This window comes from Pteronotus mesoamericanus, unplaced genomic scaffold (genome assembly GCF_021234165.1).
Source record: "Pteronotus mesoamericanus isolate MK-2021 breed Mesoamerican mustached bat unplaced genomic scaffold, CSHL_Meso_final contig_1242, whole genome shotgun sequence".
Lineage (NCBI taxonomy): Eukaryota > Metazoa > Chordata > Mammalia > Chiroptera > Mormoopidae > Pteronotus > Pteronotus mesoamericanus.
In genome coordinates, this window is record NW_026555053.1 from 769148 (window position 1) to 794120 (window position 24973).

Below are 24973 nucleotides of genomic sequence, written 5' to 3' on the forward strand. Positions count from 1 at the left end.
GGCGGGGGCGGGGGCGGGGCGGTGGCTCGGGGGCGGGGCGGCGGCTCGGGGGCGGGGCCTGGACAGAAAAGGGACGGCGCAGGGGGCGGGGCCTGAATGGAGCAGGACCGGGGCGGGGCCGGGCCTCGGTGGGCGGGGGCGGGCCCGGGGGCGGGGGCGGATGGGCGGAGCTCCGCGGGGCACTCGGGGCGACTCTCCATCCTCCAGGTCTCTGCCACCTCCTTCCGCGCCCCTTCAAAGCCCGCCGCCCCCCAGGCCTCGTCCCGGCCTTTCTCTGCAAGGAGGGCGAGCAGAACCGCCCGTCTGCGGGTCCTACACTTGCCCGGACTGGCTTGACTGTGGGGGCGGGGAGTGACAGCTGGCCTCTCGTCGCGCCGCCTGTCGCCCACCCCCAGAGCCCCCTCCTCGGGTACTCACGAGCCGCATGGCAGGGCAGAGGGTGTCCCTGGGGTGGGGTAGACGGCTGTCTTTATGAGCTTCCCCTCCCTGCCCCCCCCAAAAACCAGGCATTTTAGTCCCAATGCTGAGGAAGCCCTATTAGCAGCTGCGGGGTCATTTTCTCTGTTTTGCGATCTGAAGAAAGGAGGACTATTGCTAGGGAGCCTCGAGCCCTGAAGATTTCAGCTGTGGCCACAGCTGGGGGGCGTAAGTGATGCTTGCACGCGGGAGGCGGGTGTTCCAGGAGCTGGGACGCATGGGCCTCCAGCAGGTGCACCAGCAGGTGCACCAGCAGGCGACCTTCGTGCCCCCGCCTCTGCGTCCAGCGGGGCAGCGCGCCCGGGACACTGCACGCCGGCCCTCCGGTCGGGCACCGCCCCCCAAGCCCCCTCCCTGTACGCAGCGCTCCCCTCTGCGATGATGGGTGGGGGTGGTCCATGAGGCAGATAAAGAAACAGTAGGAAAATCTCCAGATTAACCTTTATTCCAGAGACGGATTTGAAACCACGTAACTCGCCGCCTTCTCAGATCAAGGCTGAACGGACACGCCCCGTAGAGATTCAATCCTGGTCTCTCTTTATTGGTTCTGGGGGTGACAAGCAGCAGGGACGCCCATTTTAATACGCTTGGTAGCAGGTCTGCCCCGCGGCCTCCACGGTGAGACCCGGAGCCGAGGAGCCAGCCGAGTCCGGGCGGGCTTCTGACCTCCACAACCCTCAGATGAGAAGTTTGTGTTGCTTTAAGTCTCTGAGTGGGTAGTGCTTTGTTGCTCAGCCCTGGAAGGCTAATCCACCCGCCGAGGTGCCCAGGTTGATGGGCGCCGCCGGTGACCGCAGGCCGGGCGTGCTGTCAGGCTCTGGTGCCCGTGGGGGCTGGGGGGCTGAGGAGGGAGAGCCGTTCTTCCCCTCACACTCAGAAGACCGCCCCTGCTTCAGGGGTCTCTTAGAGGCAGCCCCCAGGACCTTATGTGAATAGACTCTTAATTCTCACTGTGTACCCTGTTATATGGGTAAAGCAACCGAGGCGCTTCAGTACTTGTCTAAGGCCGCGCAGTGAGTAAGGGAGAGGCCTGGGGTTTGAACCCCTGGCCATGGGAGGCCGGGGGTCTCCACGCGGCCCTGAGGAGCAGGTGGATGAAGGTGAGCCTGAGGCCTGTCCACCTTCCCAGCCTGCGGGCCCTGGGGCGTGCCTGCCTGGTGCTGCCCCGCCTCCCCGATCCTTTTCCCTTAGGCTCCATCTGCTGCTTTAGCCACCCCCCCCCCCCCCCCGCCCCAGCTTTATCCCCACCCCAGCTGGCACCGACAGGTTTAACTGGTTTTCCACATCACCTGTCAGGGTCAACATCTGAGCAGGTAAGCACATTCATTTCTGTGCTCCTCTGCCAACATCTTGCAATTGATAATGATGATAATGATGATCCTAATAATACTACTAGCAATAACAATATGAGATAATAGCTACCATTTAGAGGAGCTTTGTTATTTAGTGCTCACCACAGCCCCGCGCAGGCTCTGAGAACACACAGACCCATTTTCTAGATGAAGAAACGGAGACTTGGGGAGTGAGGTGAGCCCGCGGGTCAGCGGTGGGGCACTGTCCGCCCCCGCGGGCTGGCTTTCCGTAGTAGATCATCGAGGACGGGCGAAGCGGGTGCTCGACAGCTGTCTGTACGAGGCACGTAGGGGTGGGTGGGTACGAGGAGCCGGGGAAGGAAGGATGGACGGACGGACGGATGATTGACCAGGGAGTTTGTAGAGTCAGAAAGGCAGCGAATAGCAGATGCTGCGTGAGGCTGTCTGTCACTTAAGACCTTCTATACTATGTCCCCGCCCCCTGTGCAGTGTCCGCCACCCTGCCCTCCTCATCAGCCTGCAGGGGAACTCCCTGCCCCGGGTGGGGGGGCGCACAGAGCCCCTCCCCTCCTCTCCTGCCAGGTCCTCGCTCCTCCTCCTGGGCCCCCGCATTCACACTCTGCACTGTGCTCTGCTGCCGCCTCCATCTCTTCCTGCGTGTGCGGCGGAGCCGCTTGTCTTCACCCGTTAGTGCCCGCTGGGCAGTCGGCCTGCGCGGTCAGTGCCCCTGCCGTCCTGGCGGCTGAATATTGTGAAAATCAGGACAAACGGGGGCGAGAACTCTCACAGGCGCGAGCGCTCAGCGTGGAACCCGCCCCAGGGGACCACAGAAGTGGCCGCGGTGGGTAGCAGCCATCCTCACGGCTGGCTGTCCCGAGTCCACGGCTAACAGGCTGCGCGGCTGAAGGTGTGAGTCAAGGGGCTGGGGTCCTGGGCAGGGCGGGGCGCAGGCCCTCTGCCTCCCCCAAGGAGGCCTGTGGGTACCAGGAGGGGACCCTGGACAGGCGCGGGGTGGGCGTGCGCGGCACGTGGGCGGGCGGAGGCTTCTGGTGCCGCGGGGACAGCGGGCAGCTGCGGGGCTCTGGGAGGCCCGGCCCAAGGTGAGCAGGGAGCGCTGGCCTCTCTTCCTGCTGTCGGAAATGGGCCTTGGCGGTTTCTGGGTCATGAGTCTCCTGACCTGAGTACGGGTCATAATTGCCTGGTAAACAGGAGCCAGGACCTGTGCCTTGATAAGGGCTGATAAGGGCTGGCTGGAGAGAAATGGGATCGGGCCGGGCAGGAGCCCGCGATTGCACCATCAGGCGTGGCGCCGGCACCTCCGGGGGCGGCCCACGGGCACTCTGCCTGCCTGCCCTGCCCCCGGCCGCGGCCCCCGGGGGACCCCGCCCTCAGACTCGTCCCAGGCACCCTCCCCTCTCCTGCGCCAGCACCCGTGGCCGACTCTGTCCCTGAGGCCTGTTTGAGGCACCTCCTCTGACCAGGCCCCCCTGTATTACTGGGGTTTTTTTTCAAACTGGAGTAAAATCAGGGTATCATACAAGTAACCATTCTGAAGTCTTTCTCAATGAGCAGGGACTTACCTTCCTTTCCTTCCCTTTTTTTTTTTTTTTGAGGTGAATGTCACCTGATGTGCAATGGACCATTTTGGGTTGTTCTGGGGCCCTGAGTACATGCGCAGTGTTGTGCAACCACCGCCTCTGTTGACTTGCAAACGCCAGTCGCCCCCAAAGAGCACCCCACACCCATGAAGCAGCCACTCCCTCACCGATCTGCTTTTTTTTTTTTTTTGACTTTTCATCCAACGGGATCGTGTTTCACAGGTGACCTTCCGTGTCCGGCCTCTTCCACTCAGCATAACGTGTTTAGGGTTCGTTCAGATGACATGGCTTGCACCGGTGTTTTGTTCCCTTTTCAGCTGAACGGCGTTCTGTGGCAAATACACACCCCGCGTCTTGGCTGCGCCTTCGCCAGCTGGGGGTTGTGCTCGCCCCCTGGCTGGCACGAGCAGCGCCGCTGCGGAGGTCCCCGTGTGGACGCGGGGTCTCAGGCCTCCCGGCTCCATACCTGGGACTGGAATTGCCGGGCTGGACGCTGATTGCGTGTGTGTTCGACTTTTTGAGGAACTGCCAGAATGTGTTTCACAACGGCCGCGCCATTGTGCCCTCCCACCTGCAATGCCGAGCTTCCTCTTTCCCCAGCGGAAAGTATCTTTTTCAGTTTTTACTTTTTAAATTTCTATCACAACCACGCTAGGGAAGGTGAAGGAGTAGCTCACTGTGGTTGTGATTTGCATTTCTTTAATGACCACTAATGTTGAATATCTCCTCATGTGCTTCTTGGCCATTTCTAATTGTAACTTGGGAGAAATGTCTGTGCATTACATCCTTTGCCTGTGATTAAAATCCATTTGTTGTCCTTTTGTTATCGAGTTGTAAGAGCTGTAAAATACTTTTCAGATACATGATTTTCAAAAACAATTTCCCCCCCATTCTGTATGTGGTCTGTTAACCTCATCCACCCCAAAGAGGGATGGCTAGTGTAACCTGCTAGTCCGCTTTCAGATTCATCTAAAAGCAGATTGTTATTTTTAAATGAACTAGTCGTTACTTAAAAAGTTTCCCCACATTTTAGTTTTCAACGCACGCGTTGATTATGTGATTGTATTGACTGATAGGACGCGTGCACATGGGTATTTCTGTGGGGTCCTCGATCATTTTTAAGGGCGCAGAGAGGTTCCGCTGGCCAGAAGGTAGGGGACCTGCAGGCGCAGGGTTGCAGCAGAGCCGGTAAGGAGCGGTCAGCTGGCTGCAAAGGTAATTAGGACAATGACCAGCTGGACTTAGTGACTCTCTGGCAGTGGGGGTCACGGCGACATCTGGGTTTCTCGCTTGCGCAACTGGGCAGGGCACTGGCAGCGTGGGTTGGAAGCCGATGAGGTCAGCATGGAGCAGCTGAGGCTGGGGCGGCCACAGGGTGCCCGCGTGCAGGCGGCTTCTGGGCCTGGCACCCGGGCCTGGAGCCCGGCGGGCGGTGTGGGCCAGAGCAAGAACATTGCCGAGCAGGCCCATTGCTCGGCAGGTGCCCACCCTGCAGTTAGGAGCTCGGGAATGGGGCTGGCACGTGAGGCCCAGGTTTGCCCACGCAGCCTCACAAATGCCTGGGTGGCACCTTTGAACTCCCGTGACAACAACAGCCTGGCCCTCCTGCCCTCGCAGCCACCGAGGCCTATGTGGGGCCGCTGTTGGGAAAGAGACCACGGTTATTAAACACAGGGCAGGAGCCAGGAGCTGGTGAGGGGGCGGCACTGTTGGCCACCGTGAACCCATTTACTTCGGAGGGCGCTGTGGGCCCGGGGCAGTCTCCTCTTGAGGGCAAGAGACACCCCGAAACCAACCAGCCAGACACAAACGAGCGGAGCGGCCACCGCGCCAACCACCTCTCCCCACCAGTCAGCCCCCGGCCTGAGCCGTGCGCGCTCTGGGTTCTCGGAGGAACGGCCGGCAGCCGGTGCCGAGGCCGCGGGAAAAACCAGGAACCCCGAGCCTGTCATTATGGAAAATGTTGACATTTTGTTCATGACAGATTTTTACATTAATTCTGGCTTTTTAAGCATTATTGCGTTAGGCCCTGGCCGTGTGGCTCAGATGGTTGGAACGTCGTCTCGTACACCAAAGGGCTGTGGGTTTGGGGGGTGTATATTGGAGGGAACCAACCGAGGTCTCTCTCCCTCTCCCTGTCTCCCCCGTCCCCTCTCTCTAAACCCAAAGAACACGTCCTCGGGTGAGGATTAGAAGCAATTATTGCCCTAGACTGTTATTGTTCATAACACTGTGGGCATGATGCCCTGGGAGCTCTGAGGCCTTGCAGCTTCTGGCTGAGTTTCTCGTGAGGCCGGCCCGGCGGCCCAGGCGCCACGCCGAGGAGCCAACGCGGAGGCGGCCGCGGCCCCAGCTCAGCCCGCCCGACAGCCACTTCTGGCCACGTGAGAGCGCCGTCGTGGGCACCGGTCCAGTCGGGCTTCAGGCGACTCCCGCTCCCGCGGCCGCGTCACCTCACCTCACGATGGACCCCAGCCAAGCACTGGCAGCTGGGTCCCGTTGCCACGTCGAACTGTGAGAGGTGATTAACAGTCCTCGTCTTCAGCCATTGGGTTCTGGAGTGATTCCTTCCCGGGACGACAGACAACTGAGGCCAGCCGGCTCCCTCGTGAGACTGTGTGTCCCCACAAAGCAGGCACTGGGTCCTCATCCCTCAGGACGTCTGCTCCCAGCCCAGGGCCGGCCCGGGAGGGACCAAGTGCCCACCAAGCATCCCTTGAGCAAATGAATGAAACCCGTCAAAACTCACTGTTCACCCTGAGATAGAATAGATTTATTAGCAAGAGGTAATCAGGAAACATATATTGTTACAAAAATGGAAATTTCTTTTTTTTTTTTCCTCCAAACAAGCTGTAAGTTGAAACCGTTGGGGACTGGAAATAGGATTCTCATACCACTAGGTATTGCTGACCGCGGAGGTGGTCCGCGCGCCGCGGGGGGAGCATGCCTACCGCCTCGGAGCTACCCGGGTCGTGGGGGCTGTACAGTGTAAAAAACGGGTGTGGTATTCACAGAGTAAGCACTACAGTACTACCTTCCTGCGGGAGGGCGTGTGGACAGGACTACAGTGTGCGCAATAAAAACACGCGGTGGCAGGCTTCCTAACTCCTACAGTGTGGTGCTGCGTTCACGAGGCGCACAGACTAGAGCATCTCCACGGAAGCGGGGGCACCGGCAGGCGTCGGGGAGAGGGCACGGACCTCGGCTGTGTGCGCGGGTGGCCGGGCGCGCGGGGCGGCGGTCGGCGGGAGGCGACGTGGAGCGGTGATCCCGTTGTCCTTGGCGGGTGCCAGGGCCCTGTCCAACGTGACGGAGGCTGCTGCTCATGCTGTCAGTCTGGCGTCATTCCCGCAGCGAGGAGGACGGGGCGCCCGGGCCGGGAGCGCGGCGTTGGGGGGGGGCGCGGCTCTCCGCGGAGGGGACTCCTCGCCGTCAGTCCCGGGGCGGGGCGGGGGGCCCGGGAGACAGGGGAGTTCTGAGACCTGCGATCTTGGCTGACAAAGCTGCTTTGGAAGTTGGCGTCGATGATGGCGGGACGTCAGGGTGCGGCTCCCCCTCCCGCCTCCCCCCACCCCCCACCCGGTGAGAACAACCAGTGAGAGACATGCTGGGAGGGGGCCCCTCAGCCCAGGGCCTGGGCTGGGGGAGGACAGAGGCAGGGCCTGTCCGAAGAGTCATGGATGCACAGCTCTGCCTTCCCTTCGAGAAGAGCGAGGGGCCGGGCCGGACAGACTAGGGGACAATGTCAGGAAACAGGCACCGCGGGAGGTGAGGGGGCGGGGAGGGCCACGTGGGGGCCAGTGCAGAGGGGCCTGGTCTGGCGCTACGGGGGTCTAAGAACAAGGCTGGGTTTGTGGTCTTGGAGAAGCACATACTAAAGGAGAAAATCCAGGGAAACCGAACGGCTATGTACAGAACCCTAGAGTGTGTGTCCGGGGAGGGAGCGCGGGGTCTGGGCGCGGCGGCTTCAGGCGGGCAGCTTGGGCTCCAGGCGCAGAGAAGACTCGTACAGGCTCTCCTCGTCCATCACGAAGGACTGGTCCAGCAAGTACTGCGTCACCTGAGGAAGGAGGGGAGAAGGGAGCGGCGGGGTCACGGGGCCCCCTGCGCTCTGGCGGTGGCCACCGGGTCCCCCGGGAGCCGCCGGTCGGGGGGGGGCGGGCAGCAGCGGAGGAAGCAGTGTTTCTTTCCCCTTGACGTTCTGTGCCTTAGTATTCGTTTTCAGTTATTGTCCGAAGAGGAATGTAAAGTCGCGTGTGGTGAAAATGACCCTGAACTGCTGCTCTTTGATTGAACAGTAGATGAACTATTTTGGGCTCGCATTAAAAAAAAAAAAATATATATATATATATACTATGTCAGTTACAGAATCTAGGTGGTGGATGTTTACAATTCTCGCAACGAGTTTGGACTCAGGAGAAATCGATGGGACCCGTCAATTCCACAGCCCGTTTCCATCGTTTCACTCCTGACACCTGCACCGTTCGCCCCGCTTTGCGGGTAACACAGCTCAGGTTTGCCGATCCAGACCCCGGCTCCCAGGCCTGCGACCTCTCTCTCTGCCCGGCCCCGGCCTCTGGCACCACCACCTCCCAGGGGGCAGTGCACAAGGACATCCAGCCCCAGGCGCCCGCCGGGGGCCGCAGGGAGCCCAGCGCCTCCCCTTCCACTCTCCTGTGGCACCGCGTTGCCCCGCAAGGCTCTGTCCCCTCCCTGCGCTGGGTCCGGAACCTGGTTCATAGTGGAGAGCCAGGCGAGAGAAGAAAACGCAGGGGCCCGACCCAGCGATTTTCCACTTTGTTCCTCTCACAGCATGGAAACTAATTACGGAAATTCTCAGCACACCAAAAAATCTATATGGTTTGCTAATCTGACCAAAAAAAAAAAACAAACAAAAAAAACAGGTCTCGTTTTGATGCCGTCCCATTGGCCGTCTATTGATGTGCTGGCTGTTGTCATTTTTTCAAGTGTGACAATCTGCTGGAAGACAGGTCCGTGTGAAACAGTCAGGTGTCGCGGGTTTGGAATACTCCTGCAGCCCCCGCGGGCTGGCTGTGCCCACGCGGGTCTGTTCACCGCCCCCGGGGGAGTGCGGATGCCCTGCCTCAGCAGGAAACGACCTCCGAGATGTGTGATGAAGGAAAAGAGAATGGATGTGTTTGCGGAGACAGAAGGCAGGGTGGGGCGTGGTGGGTGGGGACTTCCTCAGCCGCGTTTCCTTTCGAAGAGTGTTATAAAGGCCAGGTCACGCTGAGCAACCCTCCTGGGGCAGGTACAACCGACAGACCAACAGATCGGAGGGGAGCGGCCCTATCACACAAGCCCCTCGAGAAGGGGGCGGAGCTCACCGCCAGGCAGGGGACAGCCAAGGGGGGCGGTGGGGGGGCTCCCTGAGGGCATTTCCGGTCAGAGCAGGTGTGCGAAAGCACCCGTGCAGTGCGGCCGGCTTACCTTTGCTTGGTGCTCTATTTTGTACGCAGTCTGTTGAAACTGGCGAATCTCGCGGATAATGTGGGATATCTGCGGGGAGGAAGGGAGCTCTGGATGAGGACAGGCCTCTCTCTCAGTGCCCGCCCCGCTCCTTCGCGGAGGTGCCAGCACCTGGGCCCCCGCAGAGGCGGAAGGCGTCCGTGCGTCCCCAGGGTCTACTGGGACCAGCACGGGGCTCCTGCCCTGTGTTTTTTAGAGAAATGTCTTCTGTTGAAGAAAACAGGTGGGAACTTGAGACAGGCAGATGCTGTCCAGCTGAAGGGAGGAGGGGATGGGGCGTGAGAAGCCTGGCTTGGGATGGGTGCGAACTAAGGCCTGGGCTCCGGCATCACACGGACGGGGCTCTGGCCGCGGCTCTGAGGGGTGGCCCGGCCCCTCTGGCCTGCCCGTCAGACGGTGGGCATCACAGCGGGAAGAGCCGCCAGGCTGGCTCGGGTGGCCAGAGCTGCTGCGGCTCCCAAACGGGCGCGTCCTCCCTGATGGGGCGGGGCTGGGATCGGGGTCACCGGCGCCCCCCCCAACCCGCCCCCCCGCCCCTTGCCCTGCTGTGGAGAACGCACCATTCTCATCTTGGAGAAGTTGACCAGGCCGTCCTCCGTGTAGTTGGGTGTCCCCTCCTCAATGAAGGCCAGGTCGGTGAGGTACATCCCCAGGTAAGGGACACAGGGCGGGTCACAACTTGGGAGCAAACGGCATTGACAACAGTTTTCACTTAAAACCAGGAGCGTCTCCAGGCACACGACACCCGCCCCCTCTCCTCACTGCGCCTGCGCCTTTCCTGCCGGTCGCCTGCCCCGCGGGCGTCTTTGCCTGGTGTCCCGCTGCCAGGACCGCCAGCCACCTGGCACTGGGGTGGGGGCCGGAGCAGGAGCCGCGCCCTCTGAGGTCACCTTCTTGGCGTGGTGACAGCTGGGTGACAGCTTCCGTGACCTGCGACTCTAGGGGACCCCATTTCTGGGAGATGGAACAGTACGGGGCGGCCATTCCTCTCCTACTGGGGCTCCGTCGCGACTTGTTCTGGCGCCTCTGGGTGGGGAGCCCCTCAGCGGTGGGTTCTGGGTTCTGGGTTCTGGGATGGGCGCGTACAGCCCCCCCGGGGCCCCCCCAACAGGGCTCTGCAGTCTCCTCGCAGCCCGGCACGCGGGCCGGCGCCCGCGTTGCTAGCCCGTCTCACCTGTGTTCCCTGCCAGCGCAGAGGAAGGCGAGGCAGGGTGGGCGGCCCTCCCCGGCTGGCTGTGTGACCCCAGGCCAGCGCTTGCCCTCTCCGGTCCTCAGGTCCCCCTTGTGCAGTAGAACTGAGGCCAAAGCAATTTTCGGGGACCTGAGAGTTGATTTTAGGGGGTGCCCAGATGCTGTATTAAATAACATGGATCCACAGGGTGGAAACACTGGGCTGTTGGCGTGCCCTGCGCTCAGGACACTGCGCGTTGGTCTGGCTTTGCCGCGTCCACGCTCAGCTTTCTCCCCACCCTCCCCCCAGCTTTTCTTTTTAAACAAATATCAGCAGTCGGGATCCGGCCCGAATTGAACAACCTTCTGTTTTTGCTGGATTTATTATGCTAATGTTGTAGCTACGGAACAGAGGCTGGCTTCCCATTTCCTGGCAGGATGTAGTTTTCCTTCCTGTTGAAGTTTATTTTGGGGGAAAAGTGAGCCCGTTTAAAGGAAACGGTTATGTAAATGCGAGCTCTGTGGGCGCTGGGCCAGCTGTGAGGGGGAAGCCGCGGCTGCGGGGCGGGGCCTGGGCCTTGTCCGCACCGCAGCTCCTGACCCTTTCTTGGGTGTTGAAATCACAGTCGTGGGTGTTCACCAGATTTAAAAAAAATTTTTTTAAAGGGGTAGAAGAGAAAATCTGAGTGCGTCATTGCATGGACTGAAGGTACATGCTGCTTGGTGAGATTTTTGTTCCTGTCAGGCACATACGCGTTTGCATACAGGGCCACGCTGTCCGATATAGTTACTACACTGTGGGTTTTAGCAAACAAAACAGAACAAAACGAAACAAGGCTCAGGCGGGTCGTGGGCAGGCCCCCGTCTCAGGCCTGGCTTTCGCTTCCTGTCTCACTCTAGTGGGACCCACGGACACGTGGGTCTGACGGAGACACGGCTCACAGAGCGGCAGCTGCCCCCCACCCCCTGCTCTGTCTGTGGGCGGCGGCCCCAGCTAGCAGCCTGGAGGGCTCTCAGGACCCCGCACCCACGAGGGACAGTGTGAGTGAAGCTTTACCGGGGCAGAGAGGGCGGGCAGACGCCCCTGAGGGCTCCTGCGGGCACGGCCCCCTCTGCTCGCTCGGACCCCCCCTGTGGGCGTGCGGTGGGGAGCCGCCCGCCTGGGGTTAGACCCCAACGGGCTGCTTTCTGCTTCTGGCAGGCCCCGCCCACGCCTGTACCCGAGGTTTTAGAGGGCAGAGAAGCGCCCGCCCCATTCTAGAGGCTGCTCTGGTTTTCGGGGCTTGGCCTGTGCTGTTGGAGCCCCCAGACGTGAAGTTTCTGTCTACTGGGCAGTCCCTGAGGAGGCCCGGCAGCGCCCAGGGCCGGGAGAGCGAGGCAGCTGCCTGACCAGCCCCCCGCGAGCCCCAGGAATCGGGGACCGGCGGGCGGCCCCTGTCCTTCCTCTCTCCTCGAGTCCCCAGGGCAGGTGGGGCTGTGCAGTGGGGGCGGAGCCCCTGTCACCAGGGCCATAGGCTCGGGCACTTGTGGGAAAATCACGTGCTCGGATTTTGGGGGGCGTGGAAACCAAAGCCAGGAGTGGGGAGGGGCCCAGAGTCCTGTCACTTTCGCCCCCTGGACAGTCACTGATCTGCCGTTAGCAGCAGACTGGCCGGGACTGTGGGGAGGGCCCGGTGGCCTCCCGGTCTCTCCTCCCTGGCCCTTCCCTGTCCTGAAGTCAGGGGACAAAGGGGCGCGGCTTCCCTTGCCACAGCCTCTGCCCCCCAGGCCTCTCTGTGGACCATTTTGTACTAAAGCTAAAAAAAGTGCAGGTGTGCGACCGTCTGCCGGGCTGGAGGGAGGGGCAGGCCCCTGGGGAACCAGCCCCGGAAGAGCCGGTGACCACATTTTATGGCCCAGTTTAGTCCTCATCCAGATTTTGGAAGGTTCTGATCACCGGGAGGCTGAGCGGAGGGGCCGGCGTCACGGGTCACGGGGGTGTGGTTTGGGGAGTGCAGAGGAGATACAGTCCCTGTCGGGTACCCAGCGGGGGACTGAAGGGGGTTGTTAAAAGAGAGGCGGGGGAGGGAGGGGGACCTGGGGTGCGGTCTTGGCTGGTAAAGGCAGCAGGACCCCTCTGCAGCCGGGGTGCAGCCGCAAGACGGGCTCTTGTCACAACCCGATGGCCAGGGGCTGGGACAAAGCAACGGGGCTGAGGAGTCAGGCGGGAGGCCCCCCCGGCTCCCGGTCTGTGCGGGGCTCCGCCGCGCCCCCTGTGCTTGCAGCCCCCCGCAGGCGGGACAGGCCAGCGCTCACACCACAGGCTCTCTGTGACACGGCCGCAGGACCGCTGGCCCCAGGCCCCGGCCTCTCCCTCCTCTGCCCGGCTGGGCCCGCGTCTCCGTGCGGCGGGAACCGCGGGCACGCGGCCCTCGCCCCGGAGCGCCCACGGGCGCCGTCCGGCCTGCGCGGCAGGGACGGCGGCGTCAGGGAGAGGCACTTACACGGGCCCGCGGGTGCCCTGAGGGAGGGAGGACAGTCAGGATGGGGACGCAGACAGAATGGGGCCACGGAGGCCGTGGCGGCGGTGGCGGCGGCGTGGACGAGGAAGCGGATGGAGGAGGCCAGGGGCGGACGGACAGGTGGTGAATGCACGGTGGGCAGCCCCCAAGCACAGTCCGGGGCCCGGGCGGGGGAGAGACGCCGACAGCACAGATGGGCGCGACATCTGTCTGAGGACACAAACAGAGTGGAGGCGGTCAAGGCCGTGGACGTGGAGCGGCGGGGCACAGGCCAGCGCGCGGGAGGGCGCGGCAGGGCGCAGCGGCGGGCGGGGCGGGGCGCGTCGGGGCCGCCGGGCGGCCGAGCGCGGATGGGGTCTGTCCCCGGGCCCGGTGTGGGCAGGCGCCCAGGGCTCCCTGGGAAGACAGGAGAGGCGTGCCGGGCTCTGCGAGCCAGGACCCAGGGCCCCCCGGTGTGTCCCCACAGCCCAGTGGGCAGCCGGCGGGGCAGGGAGTGGGGGGCGCGTGTTCGCACACCCCACACGCTTGGCGATGTCTGGAGACTTTTCTGGGTGTCACTCCGGGGCAGGGTCAGTGGCGTCTTGCGGGCGGAGTCCGGGAGGCGACTCAACGTCCCGTGGGGCACGGGCCGAGGAAGTCCCTGGCCTGAGCGCCCGGGGGGTGGGCCACGGCGGGCGCGCCGCAGGTGCAGGGGCCGGGGGGCTCCCCGTGGGCCGCGAGGGGCAGGGACGGGGAGAGCCTCCTTTCTTTGATTCTAAAAGGCCATTCTCTGTAAAGCCACTGTTGTTTGGATGACTGATTCGCAAGTAAGAGAAGTAAACACAACCCAGTCAAATAGACAGGTTGACGTTAAGACCTGGCCCTGTGTCCGACATATTAAAATGTCAACAAACGTGCGTTTTAGAATCAAGGAACCGGGCGCCGCCGTCTGCGCAGCTGCGGGGGACTCCCGTGCGCTGCCTGCGCCCGTCCTGGGGCAGGTGACCGAGACTCTGAATTTCTCTGGCAGACGATGGAGGACAGACCTGCCCCGCCGCGGGCGTCTCGGGCGTCTGGGGGTCTTGTGGGAAGACAGACAGACACACAGACAGACAGACCTCCTGCTCCAGCCAGATGGGTGTGTGAATGCGGTTCTTACATGTTAAAAACCGACGGCGACAGAACGACACACTTACTTTTTCAGAGCTTCTCTCAGATTCTTAAATCTGCCCTCTGATGACACAAGCTTTTGGAGCTTATCAATCAGAGCTTTGGTCTAGAAGGAATTAGAAGCGTTTACTAGCACACAGCTTGCGGCTGGGTCCGCACACCACGCCTCTGTGGCTCCGGGCCCCGGCGGGCGGGCGGGCCCTTCCCGGGTGTGGGATCCTTCCCGGCTTTGAGCGCCTGCGCTCAGGTACACGTGCCCCACAAACGCGGGAAGGAGGCGTGGGGGCCTGTGTGTTGGGGTCCGAGACCCGGTGGCCGAGGAGGACACGAGGGGTCGCCCCAGGAGCCGCACCCAGAGCAGAGAGCGGCGGGCGAGTCCCGGTCACGGCCCTCCCCAGGGGCTGCACCCAGAGGACGCGACCGTCTCCTGGCACCTGCGCTGTCCTGCGTCAGGACTGCCCCCACGGTTAGGGGTCCAGAGAAGAGAGGGCAGCAGAAGTCGCGGGTGCCTTTGGAGGCCGCCCGCCCGGCCCCCAGCACATGTGCACGGTGTGGCTGGGGCGCCCGCCGAGGGTCCCACGCAAGCGGCCCAAGTCCCCCCTGGGCCCTCCTTTCGGAAGAACGGCCCCCGCAGGACCCCCGTGCGGGAATTTCCTTCCCCAGGCTGGTTTTCAGAATCGTGTTTTCAATGAATAAAGATCGCGCCCCCGTTTAAGACAGCAAGACAGCCAGCCACTGACGGGCAGCGGGCCAGCGGACGCCCCGGGGGCCAGCGGCCCGGGGAGATCAGAGTCGGGGAGGAGCTGGAGGGTGCCCTGACCACGATCGCAGCCGCCTGCGGGGCCGGGCTGGGACCCCAACGCAAGGGGCAGAGCGTTGGGGCCGCTCGTCACCGCCTCATCCTTCCCATCCAAGTGGGAATTGCAGACCCCCCGGCTCCAGGCGCCACAGGAGGAGGGGGGGCTCCGGCCCTCACCCTGCCCTTTGCCCACTGGTGAGCGCCCAGCGTCCCGCTCGCCCCAGCCCGGGGCCCCCCTCTCCAGCCCCAGCCGGTGGCCCCGCCAGCGCCCTGCCCACACCTGCTTAGAGACTTTGAGCCACGTCTTTTTCAGCCGGAAGATGGCGCTGCGGTTCATGGAGGAGGTGATCTCCAGGACGGCGTTGTAGTTGTGCAGGCAGCGGCAGATGTCGGCCACGGCCACCCACTTCTCGATGGCGCTCACCCTCGCGCCGATGTCCTCGCTGCGGATGATTTCCGAAGCAATCAAGTTACTGATCTTTGAGCCCATGTGGTAAGACAAGAGAAAGGTAAGAGGAGTAAGTACGGCAAAGGTGACTGATGGCCGTTATTTGCAGACGAGCTGATCCCCTGTTTGCAAACCCCAGAAGAACGCTTAGGAGCAACTAACGGAGCTCGTCGGCGCGGCTGGTTAAGGACGCAGTGCCCAACAATAGAAAGCTTGTCTCTGTATTAGGAATGCCAGTTAGGAAAGACGATGACAGAGAGTATCTCCTAAATAGCAGCAGGAATCTGTAAATTACCTAGGATTTATGTAGGATGACATATGGGAAAAAAACCAAAACCAAAACAGTTACCGAAAGTTATCCAAGGTTTGAACAGTGAAAAAAAAAAATTACATTCCATTTTTCAAAAGCAATCCATGACAAACATCATCCTGAACAGGGAAACTGTAGACACATTCTCTCTAAACCAAGAACGAGCCCCGGCTGGGGTGGCTCAGAGGACCGAGCGCCGGCCTGAGACCCAGAGGGTCTCCGGTTCGATTCCCAGTCAGGGCACAGGCTGGGTTGGGGGCCGGGTCCCCAGTAGGGGGCGCGCGAGCGGCGACCACACATGGGTGTTTCCCTCCCTGTCTTTCCCCCTCCTTTCCCCTCTCTGTAAAAATAAATAACATGTTAAAAAAAGAAAAAAAAGCCAAGAACGAGATTCGACGTCACCATTTCCAGTGAATGCTGCCTCAGGAGCCCCAACCCGAGAGGCCCGGGGGCCAGAGCCGGCCCATGAGGGGGTGGCTTTTTAAACTCTGTCCCCTGGGTGCCTGCTGGCCTCACGGCAGCTCTGGCCCTGACACTGTGCCCCCACAGGCCAGCGCGGGAAAGGGGGTCGGAGCCTCACTTCCAGGCTCGGGGGCTGCTGGCCGAGGTCTCAGGAACTTCAGGGGCTTCTGCGTCACGCACATGCTCCAGGGACGCTGTCTGGCCCCTCCCAGCCCCGCGCGCTTGTGTCCGACGGCAGGTGGGGTTGAGAAATGGGGGGCATGGCGCGGGGTGCCCCTCCCTTGCTCCCGTCTCCTTCCCGCGGACTCACCCCCAGGCAGCCCCGAGGGGCGCGCCCCGCCCCCGCATCCCAGGCCGGCTCCGCAGCGCCCCCTGGGGGCCAGCCCCCTCTGCCGGGCAGAGCCGGAGGCCCGCACTCACGTCGTTGAAGTGCTTGGTGGTTTTCATGATGTAGGGCGTCCGCTCGCTCTTCTCCAGCTTCATCCAGCCCTGCCCGAAGAACTCCCTGTGGGGGGGCGGCAGGCGCGGTCAGGCGCCTCCCCGACGGCTCCGCTTTTGGGGGGGTCATTTCTGGGGGCGTGGCTTTCCGCAGAGTGGGGGGGGAGGGGCGCCGGGCACCCAGGCCCACTCACTCGTAGGGGATCTTCCTGAAGACGAGGTGGTCCAGCAGCGTCAGCTGCTCCGCGATCTCCAAGGCCGAGTGGTTCTCAAAGGGCTCGGCCTTCACGCCCGCGGCCTGTGGGCAGCACAGAACCCGTCAGGCCCCGGGGCCCCTCCAGGCGGCCGGCCACTTCTGGGGTGGGGGCGCGTGCCCGGGGGTGACCGCGGGAGCCCCTCCTGGCAGACCAGGTGGGAGGTGCGCCAAGGGGCCTGGCCCTGGGCCGACCCTTGTGTCATCGCTCCTGCGGCCGGGAGCCGCCCTCACCCCCCGCACGAGGATGAGAGACAGGGCCGCCCCGAGGGGAGCGCGGCCACACGCTGCCCGGGCCGGCCTGGGCCCCTCACCCCGGCGGGCGGTCCTGCCCGCTCCCGCAGCGGCTCCGCCGGTGTGGGCGCTCAGGTGTGACGGCCCTGCCCCCCGCCCGAGGGCCCGGGGAGCCGCGAGGCCGGGGGCAGGCGGGCTCACCAGCTGCGTCACCTCCTCCAGCGTGATCTGGTTGTCCCCCGGGTCCTCCTGCGTCAAGGTCCTGGGGGCAGAGGGCTCAGCGAGACCGTGCCGTCTGTACCGCATGTCCCCTCCGGGCCGCCCCCACCCTCCTGGCTGCGTGAGGGTCCCTCCTGAGCTCCCGTGTCTGCACCGCCGCCGTGACGGCAGGGTGACAGGAACGGTGGAGGCTGGGGACGTCCGGGAGGAGGATGAGGGACCCCGGGGACCGGAGGCTGGCTGTGCACGGGGCCGTGCGGGTAGTGGGCGGGGGGAGCTGCTGAAGAGGCCAGAGCCTGGCAGAGATTCTAGGGCCCTGGGCTTGGAGGGCAGACGCGGCTGCGGCCGGGGGCTTTGGGGAGTCGCTGGGGGGCAGGGCTGGCAAGTGCGGCTGGGGGTCTGAGCCAGACATGGCCACTTCGGGCCGGACCCCGAGCCCCGGCACCCTCGCCCTCGCCCTCGCCGGCCCTGGGCGGACGGCGGGCCTGTGCCGGCTCCCGCTGAGCCCCCAGGGGCGGCCGCTGACCTCCCCTGACCCGGCCGCAGCGCTGCGACGCGGCCCGTTCACCGCGCACAGAGGAGGGGGAGACGGCTCTGGGCAGGGACACACGGCCACCTGCGGCCGAGTCTGCTCAGACACAGCTGCCTGACCCCTGACCCGCGCCAAGAGGGGCTGGTGGGGAGGAGGAAGGGTGCAGGTGTGGGGACAGTTGAGTTCAGCTCAGCTCCACAGACATTTCCCGAGCGCCTGCCGCGGGCCGGCCAGGGCCGCCTCTGTCCGTGCGCGCGTGGCTCGTGGGACTGAGGAACTGAAGGCCGAGTTTTCCGAGCTTTGGTTGGTTACGACTTCACAGATGCATGTCTGTTCCAGGGCGTTGAGGGGGCAGCTAGGGGCCGCCGTTAGGACGGCCGGACAGAGGGGAGCGAGCCGCGGGGCCGGTGGACGGAGGCGCGGCGCGGGTCTCCCCTGGCGAGGGGGCAGGGAGGGGCTCCGCAGCCGCCCTACCTGATGATGTTGGCCGCGGCCTTCCGCTCCTGCGTCAGGAGCTCCGGGTCGTGCATGACCTCCTCCAGGAAGCCGATCACCTTGCACTTGAGCTCCTCGTTGCTCTCGAAGTCCTGCAGGGAGAGGGGGTGATGCTGTGGGCAGGACTTTATGCCAGCGGCCCGGGGGCGTCCGGCGCGGCCACGGGGATGGGGGGGCGGTTCCCGGTCCTGCCCGCAGCGGCTGCGCCCTCGTTTTCTTTCCTGGGCTCCTGGCAGGGCACCCCGGGAGCCGGGGGACCTCCCGGGGGAAGGCGCGCTGCTTGGCCGGCTGCACCTGAGAGCCAGGGCCTCGGCCAGGGCCCTGGGAGGCGCAGGCCTGCATCGCGCCCTGAGAGACAGAAGGCCCTGTCCCCCTGAATGTCCTTGGCTCCTCCTAGGGGGTCTGAGGCTGTGGGCCGGCCGCCCGGCTCCTCTCTCCCGCTGCCCCTGCCCCACACCTGTCCTCGCAGCGGCCGCCCACCTGCGAGTGCTTGGACACCCAGTGCCGCAGCACATTGAGGACGCGGTTGGTGGCCGCCCTGCGGATGACGAACTCCTTGTCTCCGTTCCTCTGGTCGGGGGGGAACCCTGGTGGCGGAGCGAACAGAGGGTCCTGAGGACAGGGAGCAGGGCCTGACCCGAGTCCATTCGCACCCGAGGCCCGGGCGGCTGGGCCGCTGCTCACGTCCGACACCGGTGGGCAGAGTGCACCCCTCCTGGCCCAACCGCACCCCGTGTCTCGGGGGCTGCTGGCCAATCCGGGCGGCGCCCCCAGAGGCCAGCGGCCCCCAGTGTCCCCACCCCAGGAGCCACGTGCGCAGGCAGCAGAAGGGAGGTGCCCAGGGCCCTGTGGGCAGCGGATTCCCTCCGGGTGCAAGTCGGGCCGGAGGGGCCTCCCGGCAGATGGTCGGCGCCGTCCAGGGCCGGGCAGCCCGGGGCTCGGGGCCGTGAGCGGGGCCACCCGCACCTGCGCTGGCCAGGGACATCCTCCGGTACTTCTCCTTGTTCGGGGTGCCCTCGTTGGCACCCGCGGTCGCTATGGCAAAGGCGGAGGCCGCCGACAGGCCGCTGCGGTTATTGTCCAGCTCGCGGCAGGACGTCATGACGACCCCGTTGTTGTAGGAAAAGAACGGAAACTCTGGGGAGGAAGGAAAGCCCGGGCGGAGGGCATGACCGGCCGCCCTGGCCCGGCCCGGCCCCCGCGTCCCCCGGGGGGGCTGTCTGCGGCTCTGGGCTGTACCTGAGGCGTTTTTGCTCTTGACAGATTTTGGTGTCGTGGGAGACTTCGTGGGCGACGTCTCCGTATCGGCATCGTCGCTCTGGTTCTGGTCGGTATCGGACTCTTCCCTCATGGAGACGTCCGAGCCTGGCAGGGAAGGAGGAGGTAATTTCCCGTTTCTGAAATGGTCACTGGTTTTCAAATGCAGGCCTGTCATCTATTGGCGCACACAGAGTAAGGTTGGGACATACTCGTGGGAGAAAGTTTAGCGGCCTGATTGGGCCCCATTAGCCCTTTCCCGCGGCGATGGGGGCTGGGCATCGGCAGGGAGGCTCTGCTTGCCCCCCGGGGCCTCTCGGACCCTCGCTGCCTAGACTTGCCCAGAACGTCCGCTCCCCTCCTGGTGAAAACCTGCGTCCCTGGGCCCCGCTCCCAGGAAGCCCTGACTCTCCCACGCCCCACCCCACTCTGCGGCCCTGGGCATCTGCTGCCCCAGCGCGTCCCTGGCTTCCACGTCCAGCCCTGCTCCTTGGCCGGGCTGTGGCGGTGGGGGCCGGAGCCAGACCCGACGGGGACCGTGGCCGCCCAGGATGTGTCTGCTGCAGGGACGACGCCCCCCGGGGTGCGGGAGGAGGCTGTCGGCAGGGCTCCGGGGACCCCCCCCGCCCCTGCCCACTCACTCTGCTTGCTGACGGCCGAGGGCTCTTCCGGCTTCTCAGTGGCCGGGTCTCCCTCGTCCGCGATCTTGTTGGCGAAGCCGCCGGACACGTAGAGCTTGCTGGTGTCCAGCGCGGCCTTGCTGAAGGGCGACGTGGCCGAGTACACGCTGGTGTACCCGTTGGAGCCGCAGCCGAGCGCGGCCAGGTCCAGGGCCTTGCCGCCCGTGATGATGGGGATGTTCAGGGACAGCTTGCGCCGGCGGCTGGGCGAGGACGTCTTGGTGAGGGACAGCGGTGGCGGCGAGGAGAACTTGCGGGTGGCGCGCGGGGACTTGGGGGGCTCCCCGTACAGGAGCTTGCTGTTCTGGCCGCTGGCAAACAGGAGCTCCAGCGACCTGGGGGTTGGGAGAGGGTCAGCCTGGCCGGGGCCGGGGTCCCCTGGGCGGGATCCGGAGGGTCCGTGCCGGACGGGGGCCTGTCCTGCTTTCCTGGGAAGCGGCCGCTGAGGGCGGGGAGAGGCCCCAGGCCCCCGGCCCCTCCTCGGGCCTCGGGCTACATTTGGGACCAGCCCCGCCGCCCCGCGGCCCTGCGGGCGCGTGGGTCGGGGGCGCGGGCGCCCACCTGGCGGGGATGGCGCTGATGGGCTTCCGGTAGATGGCGATGAGCTTGTCCAGGACGACCGCGGCCGAGGTGAAGACGCGGTAGGAGTGCAGGAAGGTGTTGAGGAAGTCGATGCTCAGGAAGCGCAGGTCTGTCAGCCGCTCCAGCAGCCGCCCCACGCTGGCGTAGCGGATCTGCAGCACTTTGCAGGAGTTCATGGTCTTGCTGAAGCGGATGTCCACGTCGTCGCAGTACAAGGAGGCGTCCGACCTGGCGGGGCGCGGGGCGGGGAGACCCCAGGTCTGAGCCCGTCCCTGGCGGCCTCCCCACCGGCTCCTGGGGGGCCGGCCGGGGCCGACCTGGCCCTGCCTCCCGATGCGCCGGAGCCAGGACAGACAGACAGACGCCGGAGGACTGTCTGGCTCGAGACAAACAAGGAAAACGTTGGGAGGGCGGCACTGACAGAGAACAGACCGCAGCTTCTTTTTTGCCAACAATACCCTAAAACCCGGCTATTATCAAACTCCTAGACCTACTGGATACAACAGAACAAACCTAAGAAAATAACGTGTTGCCAAGGTCACGAAATAGAAGGGAGGTCTGTCCGGGCAAAAACGTGGACACAGAGGTTCCTGGAGGCGTTATTTATAATCGTGGAGAAGTGGCAACGACCCAAGGGGTCATGAGCTGATGGAAGGGGTCACGGACTCTGAGGTTCCTCCGCGAAGGAAAGGCGCGAGGCCCCGCGCGGGCCCCGCGGAAACGCTGCGCCGAGGGAAAGGCGCCAGTCCCAGAGGCCACGGGGCGCGGGACTCCGTCGGCGCGAAATGTGCGGCATTGGAATCGGCAAGTCCACAGGCAGCAAGTGCATGGGAGGCTGCCAGAGGCACGAGAGAGGAGGGGTTGCACTCACTGGTACCGCGTATGGGGTTCCTTTGGGGGGGGCGATGGAATGTTCTGGACTTAGGTGGTGGTGATGGGCGCACAGCATAATGAATACACCCCACTCCACCGGTGGATGGAGGTCGTGGGTCCCCCAGGAGAGGCAGGAAGGGGGCGAGCCAGGGGGTAGGTGCGCGGGTGCTGGCGGGGGGCGGGGCACCCAGTGGAGACGCAGGCGCTCGGCAGCGCGAGGAGACCTCCCTCCCTGCCCGCTGGGAGCCTGGGATCCTAGTGCTCTCATTGTGCAACTGGGGAAAGGAGAATGGGCATCGCAAAAAAAAAAAAAAAAAAAGTGTGTAAAATGTCATTCCTCACGTTGTATTTTGCACAGCCTCATACGGAAATCCACGGAGCCAAAGCCGCCCCCCGAAGGGACCGGCACTCACAGCCGATGCCCGGGGGACAGAAGCCAGAGTGTTCGAGTCCCTGTGTCACCGTGTGGCCCCCCCGGGGCCGTCAAGACGGGCTTCCGGGCACTTACTTGATCATCTGCGGCACCGTGACCTTGGAGTTCTCCTCAAAGGCGTTCATCATGAGCCCGTTGCACCGGATGTTGTCGACGCACTGGAGTCAGAGGGAGGCGCCCGTGTCGGACCTCCGTGTTCATCGCGGGCCCCGCCACGGTGCCCGGGCGCTGCGGCCCCCAGGGCCTGCCCGTGCACGGGGCGGGGGCAGCCAGGGCGCCGCTCGGTCGCTGGTGGGGGGCCCCGGCTCGGGGGACTCAGGGCGGGATTACCCGCCTCCCTGAGCACCCCCGTGGGGTCACGTCATAGAATCTTCCAGTGTCAAGGCTGCGTGTTGGGGAGGGGGTGACAGGCACGGGGGACACGGGAGGGGTTTGGGGTGTCTCCTGGGCACGGGGCACACGGAGCCCCGTCCGCTGGAGCCCAGTTGGGCACGGGGGTCCCTGGGCTTTCAGGCCCGGGGCGCGGCGCACCTGGCTGATGTCGCTGGTCCAGGCCGCCTTCTCCTGCCGGGACGAGGCCACGAGGGTGACCGTGAACGGCGGGGAGTCCTTCGGCTCCACCCCGATCTTAAAATCCAGGCGGTCCGCGTCTTGGCCGGACCCTTTGGCTTCCAGTCGCAAAACGTGAGGTTAGTGGAATGAGTGGAACGGGCTGAAACCCTGCCAGCGCCGCGCGCATTGGCCACGGCCGCGCGTCGGGGTCCCCGGGCCCCCGGCCACGTTCAGGGCCTTTCTTTTCTCCTGACGTGAGGAGTCCTCACGTCAAAGATGGGAGACCCAGGGCCCGGGGCGCAGTGGGAGGGGCTTTAGGAACCGGGGTCTCAAGCCCCAGGCCTGGCCCTTCCGGGTCGGGCAGAGGAGCTCCCTGCTCAGCGTCCTCCCTTCTCCCCCACACCGCCCATGCGTGGGCCCCGCCTTTCGGGGGAGAGCGTGTGTCTGTGCGAGCAGCTCGCACGCCTACCTTCCTCCTCGGTGCTTTCGGGGTCCTCCAGCAAGGTGCAGTCGATGAGGGAGATGACCCCGTTCTGAAAGACAGCAGCCTGGGGTGTCAGGAGGGGGCTCGGGGGGAGCATCCACACTCACACACATTTCCAAGCGGGGACCATGGTTATTTTTTTTGTTTTCTTGTAAATTTTTTTTTTTTTTTTTTGCTGCTGTTGTTCAATGGGTACGGTGTGTTTTACGTTGAAGGACTTTCTATTCCTACAAGCAAACCAGTGGGCCTCGGCTGGGAAGGGCCGTGGGTTGAAGCGTTGTCCCCGATACGCCCCGGAATCACTAAGGGCGCCCTGACCCTCAGCCGGCCGCCGCGTGCCCGGGTTTGAGATCCGCGGAGGCGAGGTGCTGGGGAGATTGTGGCTTCTCAGGTGCCACCTGCTGACAGAGCAGGCCCGCGCCCACCTGTCTGCACCCCCAGTCACAGCCGGGGCACTTTCCTGGGGTCACGCGTGTGTGAGGGACGGAGCTGGGGGTGGATGCTGGGCCCCGGGCAGGGGCGGGACGGAGGCCCAGCCGCTGAGGGGCGGCAGGAACCAAGGCCCTGGGGCCGCTGAGGAGCAGGAGGCGTGGGAGGGGCTCAGGCTCCCGCCTTTCCGGGGGGCCCGCTGGCTGAGCGTGGGGTGGCCTGCAGCGTGAGGCCCCGAGCGCCGGCCCTGTGTGAGCGCCCCGCAGCCTGCGGGCGCACCCGGCCCAGACAGCGCTCCCACGGCGCAGGGGCTGCTGGGAGGGCCCGCTGGTGGGAGATGAGAGGCTGGGGCTCCCGGCAGGTGCCGTCCGGCCCCGCTCCCCCCGCACACGCTGGTGGGGGGCTTGTCAGGCTCCTTTAGGGGACATGGCACCCCCACCGCCTCCCGGGAGAGCTCCAGCAGGGAGCGGCCCGCCGCAGCGCGAGGCCCTACCTTGGTGAGGTGCAGCTTCCCGCCCGAGCCTCTGGTGCAGATGATGAGGTGCTTGGAGAAGAGGAAGCACTGCCGCTCACCCTCCTTCTTCAGGGACAGGGACCCCAGGCGCCCCCGGGTGATCTTGCCCTTCTCGGACATGGGCACCTGGATGAGCGACCCTGCAGGTGGCGGAGAGGGCCCCTCGCTGACCCGTCCCTGGGCGCCCCCACCTCGGGCCGCCCGTGGGGTCCAGTGGGGGCTGAACCGGGCCCCAGGCGGCCCTGGTCCGAGCAGCCGGGCTGGACCTGGGGTCCCCCTGAGGGCCGATGGCGGGACGGGAGTGGGGATCATGGCCAGAGAGGCTCCGGGCACGACCCCGACCTTCCAGCCAGGGCTGGGCGGCGACAATGCAGGCTGGGGCCTTGGGGTGGCAGGGGGGTGAACAAGTTTGGGGGGGCTCCGGCCCAAGGGGTAAAGGAGAAACAAGGGCGCCTGCTGCCACGCTGGCCAGGCCGACGTCACCAGCCCAGGAGGCTTTGCTGCAGAACCTCCGCCCTCCGCTCAGCACTGGGAAGGCGTGGGGCAGCAGGGCAGGTTCTGGACGGCGGGGACCCGCCCCCTGTCCGACACGGCCCAGTGCGGCTCAGGGGAGACGGGAGACCTGCCCAGGTCACGGGGTGGGTCAGCAGGGGCTCAGAATAAAGTCGGGGTCACAATCCCCGTGCCAACGGCAGCTGCCCACGGGCCGGCAGGAAGTGCTTAAGGACCCACGGGGCCAGTCTGTGTCTGTCCTCACCTTTGGGTCCTACACGCTCCCAAAAGGGAACATATGACAGTTTCCTACCACATGCAATAGGCGGCCAAGGCCACCGGGAAGAACTGTGTGTGCATCTGGAGAGAAGGAACCTCCACACCAGCAACGCCTGCATCTCGATGGGGTGACGCCGCGTCTCTACGAGCTGTCCCTTCCCTCCCACGGCCCCGGTTCTGCCGTCAGCTCGTAGGTGCGGCAGCTGGACCCCTGCCCCCCCAGCGCCCGGCTCGCCTGGGTAGAGGCCGTACCCTGCCTCACGAAGGTCTGGCTGGTGTCCAGCAGGATCTCGCAGCCCTCGATGATCATGCGCTCGATGGCCAGGTTCTTCCGAATGTTCTCTGTCTCGCTCACCTCGTCGTGCATTATCCTGCGGAGACAGGAAGTGACACCATCAGAGACAGGCGGCCACCACGCCGGGGTCCGGCCAGGTCGGGAAGAAAGCCTGGTGCCCAGGGAGGCAGGGGGTCTCCTCTCAGAGACAAGGGGACGGAGGTTAACAGCCAAGA

At 64.5% G+C, this 24973-nt stretch overlaps 1 protein-coding gene across 1 annotated transcript in view; it reads right to left on the bottom strand.

Moving 5' to 3' along the window:
- Window positions 1-6978: 6978 nt before the first annotated feature.
- The window catches only part of RASGRF1 (Ras protein specific guanine nucleotide releasing factor 1), a 46195-nt gene continuing 28200 nt past the window's right edge, over window positions 6979-24973 (bottom strand). The window contains exons 9-27 of the mRNA XM_054588356.1: window positions 24716-24834; window positions 23672-23832; window positions 22735-22798; window positions 22245-22381; window positions 21789-21871; window positions 20387-20635; window positions 19787-20160; window positions 19128-19253; window positions 18855-19025; window positions 18369-18475; window positions 17868-17980; window positions 16844-16904; window positions 16350-16453; window positions 16138-16222; window positions 14778-14975; window positions 13725-13804; window positions 9439-9556; window positions 8840-8908; window positions 6979-7448 (exon numbers count right to left, since the gene is read on the bottom strand). Coding sequence (XP_054444331.1) covers window positions 7356-7448; window positions 8840-8908; window positions 9439-9556; window positions 13725-13804; window positions 14778-14975; window positions 16138-16222; window positions 16350-16453; window positions 16844-16904; window positions 17868-17980; window positions 18369-18475; window positions 18855-19025; window positions 19128-19253; window positions 19787-20160; window positions 20387-20635; window positions 21789-21871; window positions 22245-22381; window positions 22735-22798; window positions 23672-23832; window positions 24716-24834 — 2512 coding nt within the window. The 3' untranslated portion in view covers window positions 6979-7355. The remainder of the gene's footprint in view (window positions 7449-8839; window positions 8909-9438; window positions 9557-13724; window positions 13805-14777; window positions 14976-16137; window positions 16223-16349; window positions 16454-16843; window positions 16905-17867; window positions 17981-18368; window positions 18476-18854; window positions 19026-19127; window positions 19254-19786; window positions 20161-20386; window positions 20636-21788; window positions 21872-22244; window positions 22382-22734; window positions 22799-23671; window positions 23833-24715; window positions 24835-24973) is intronic.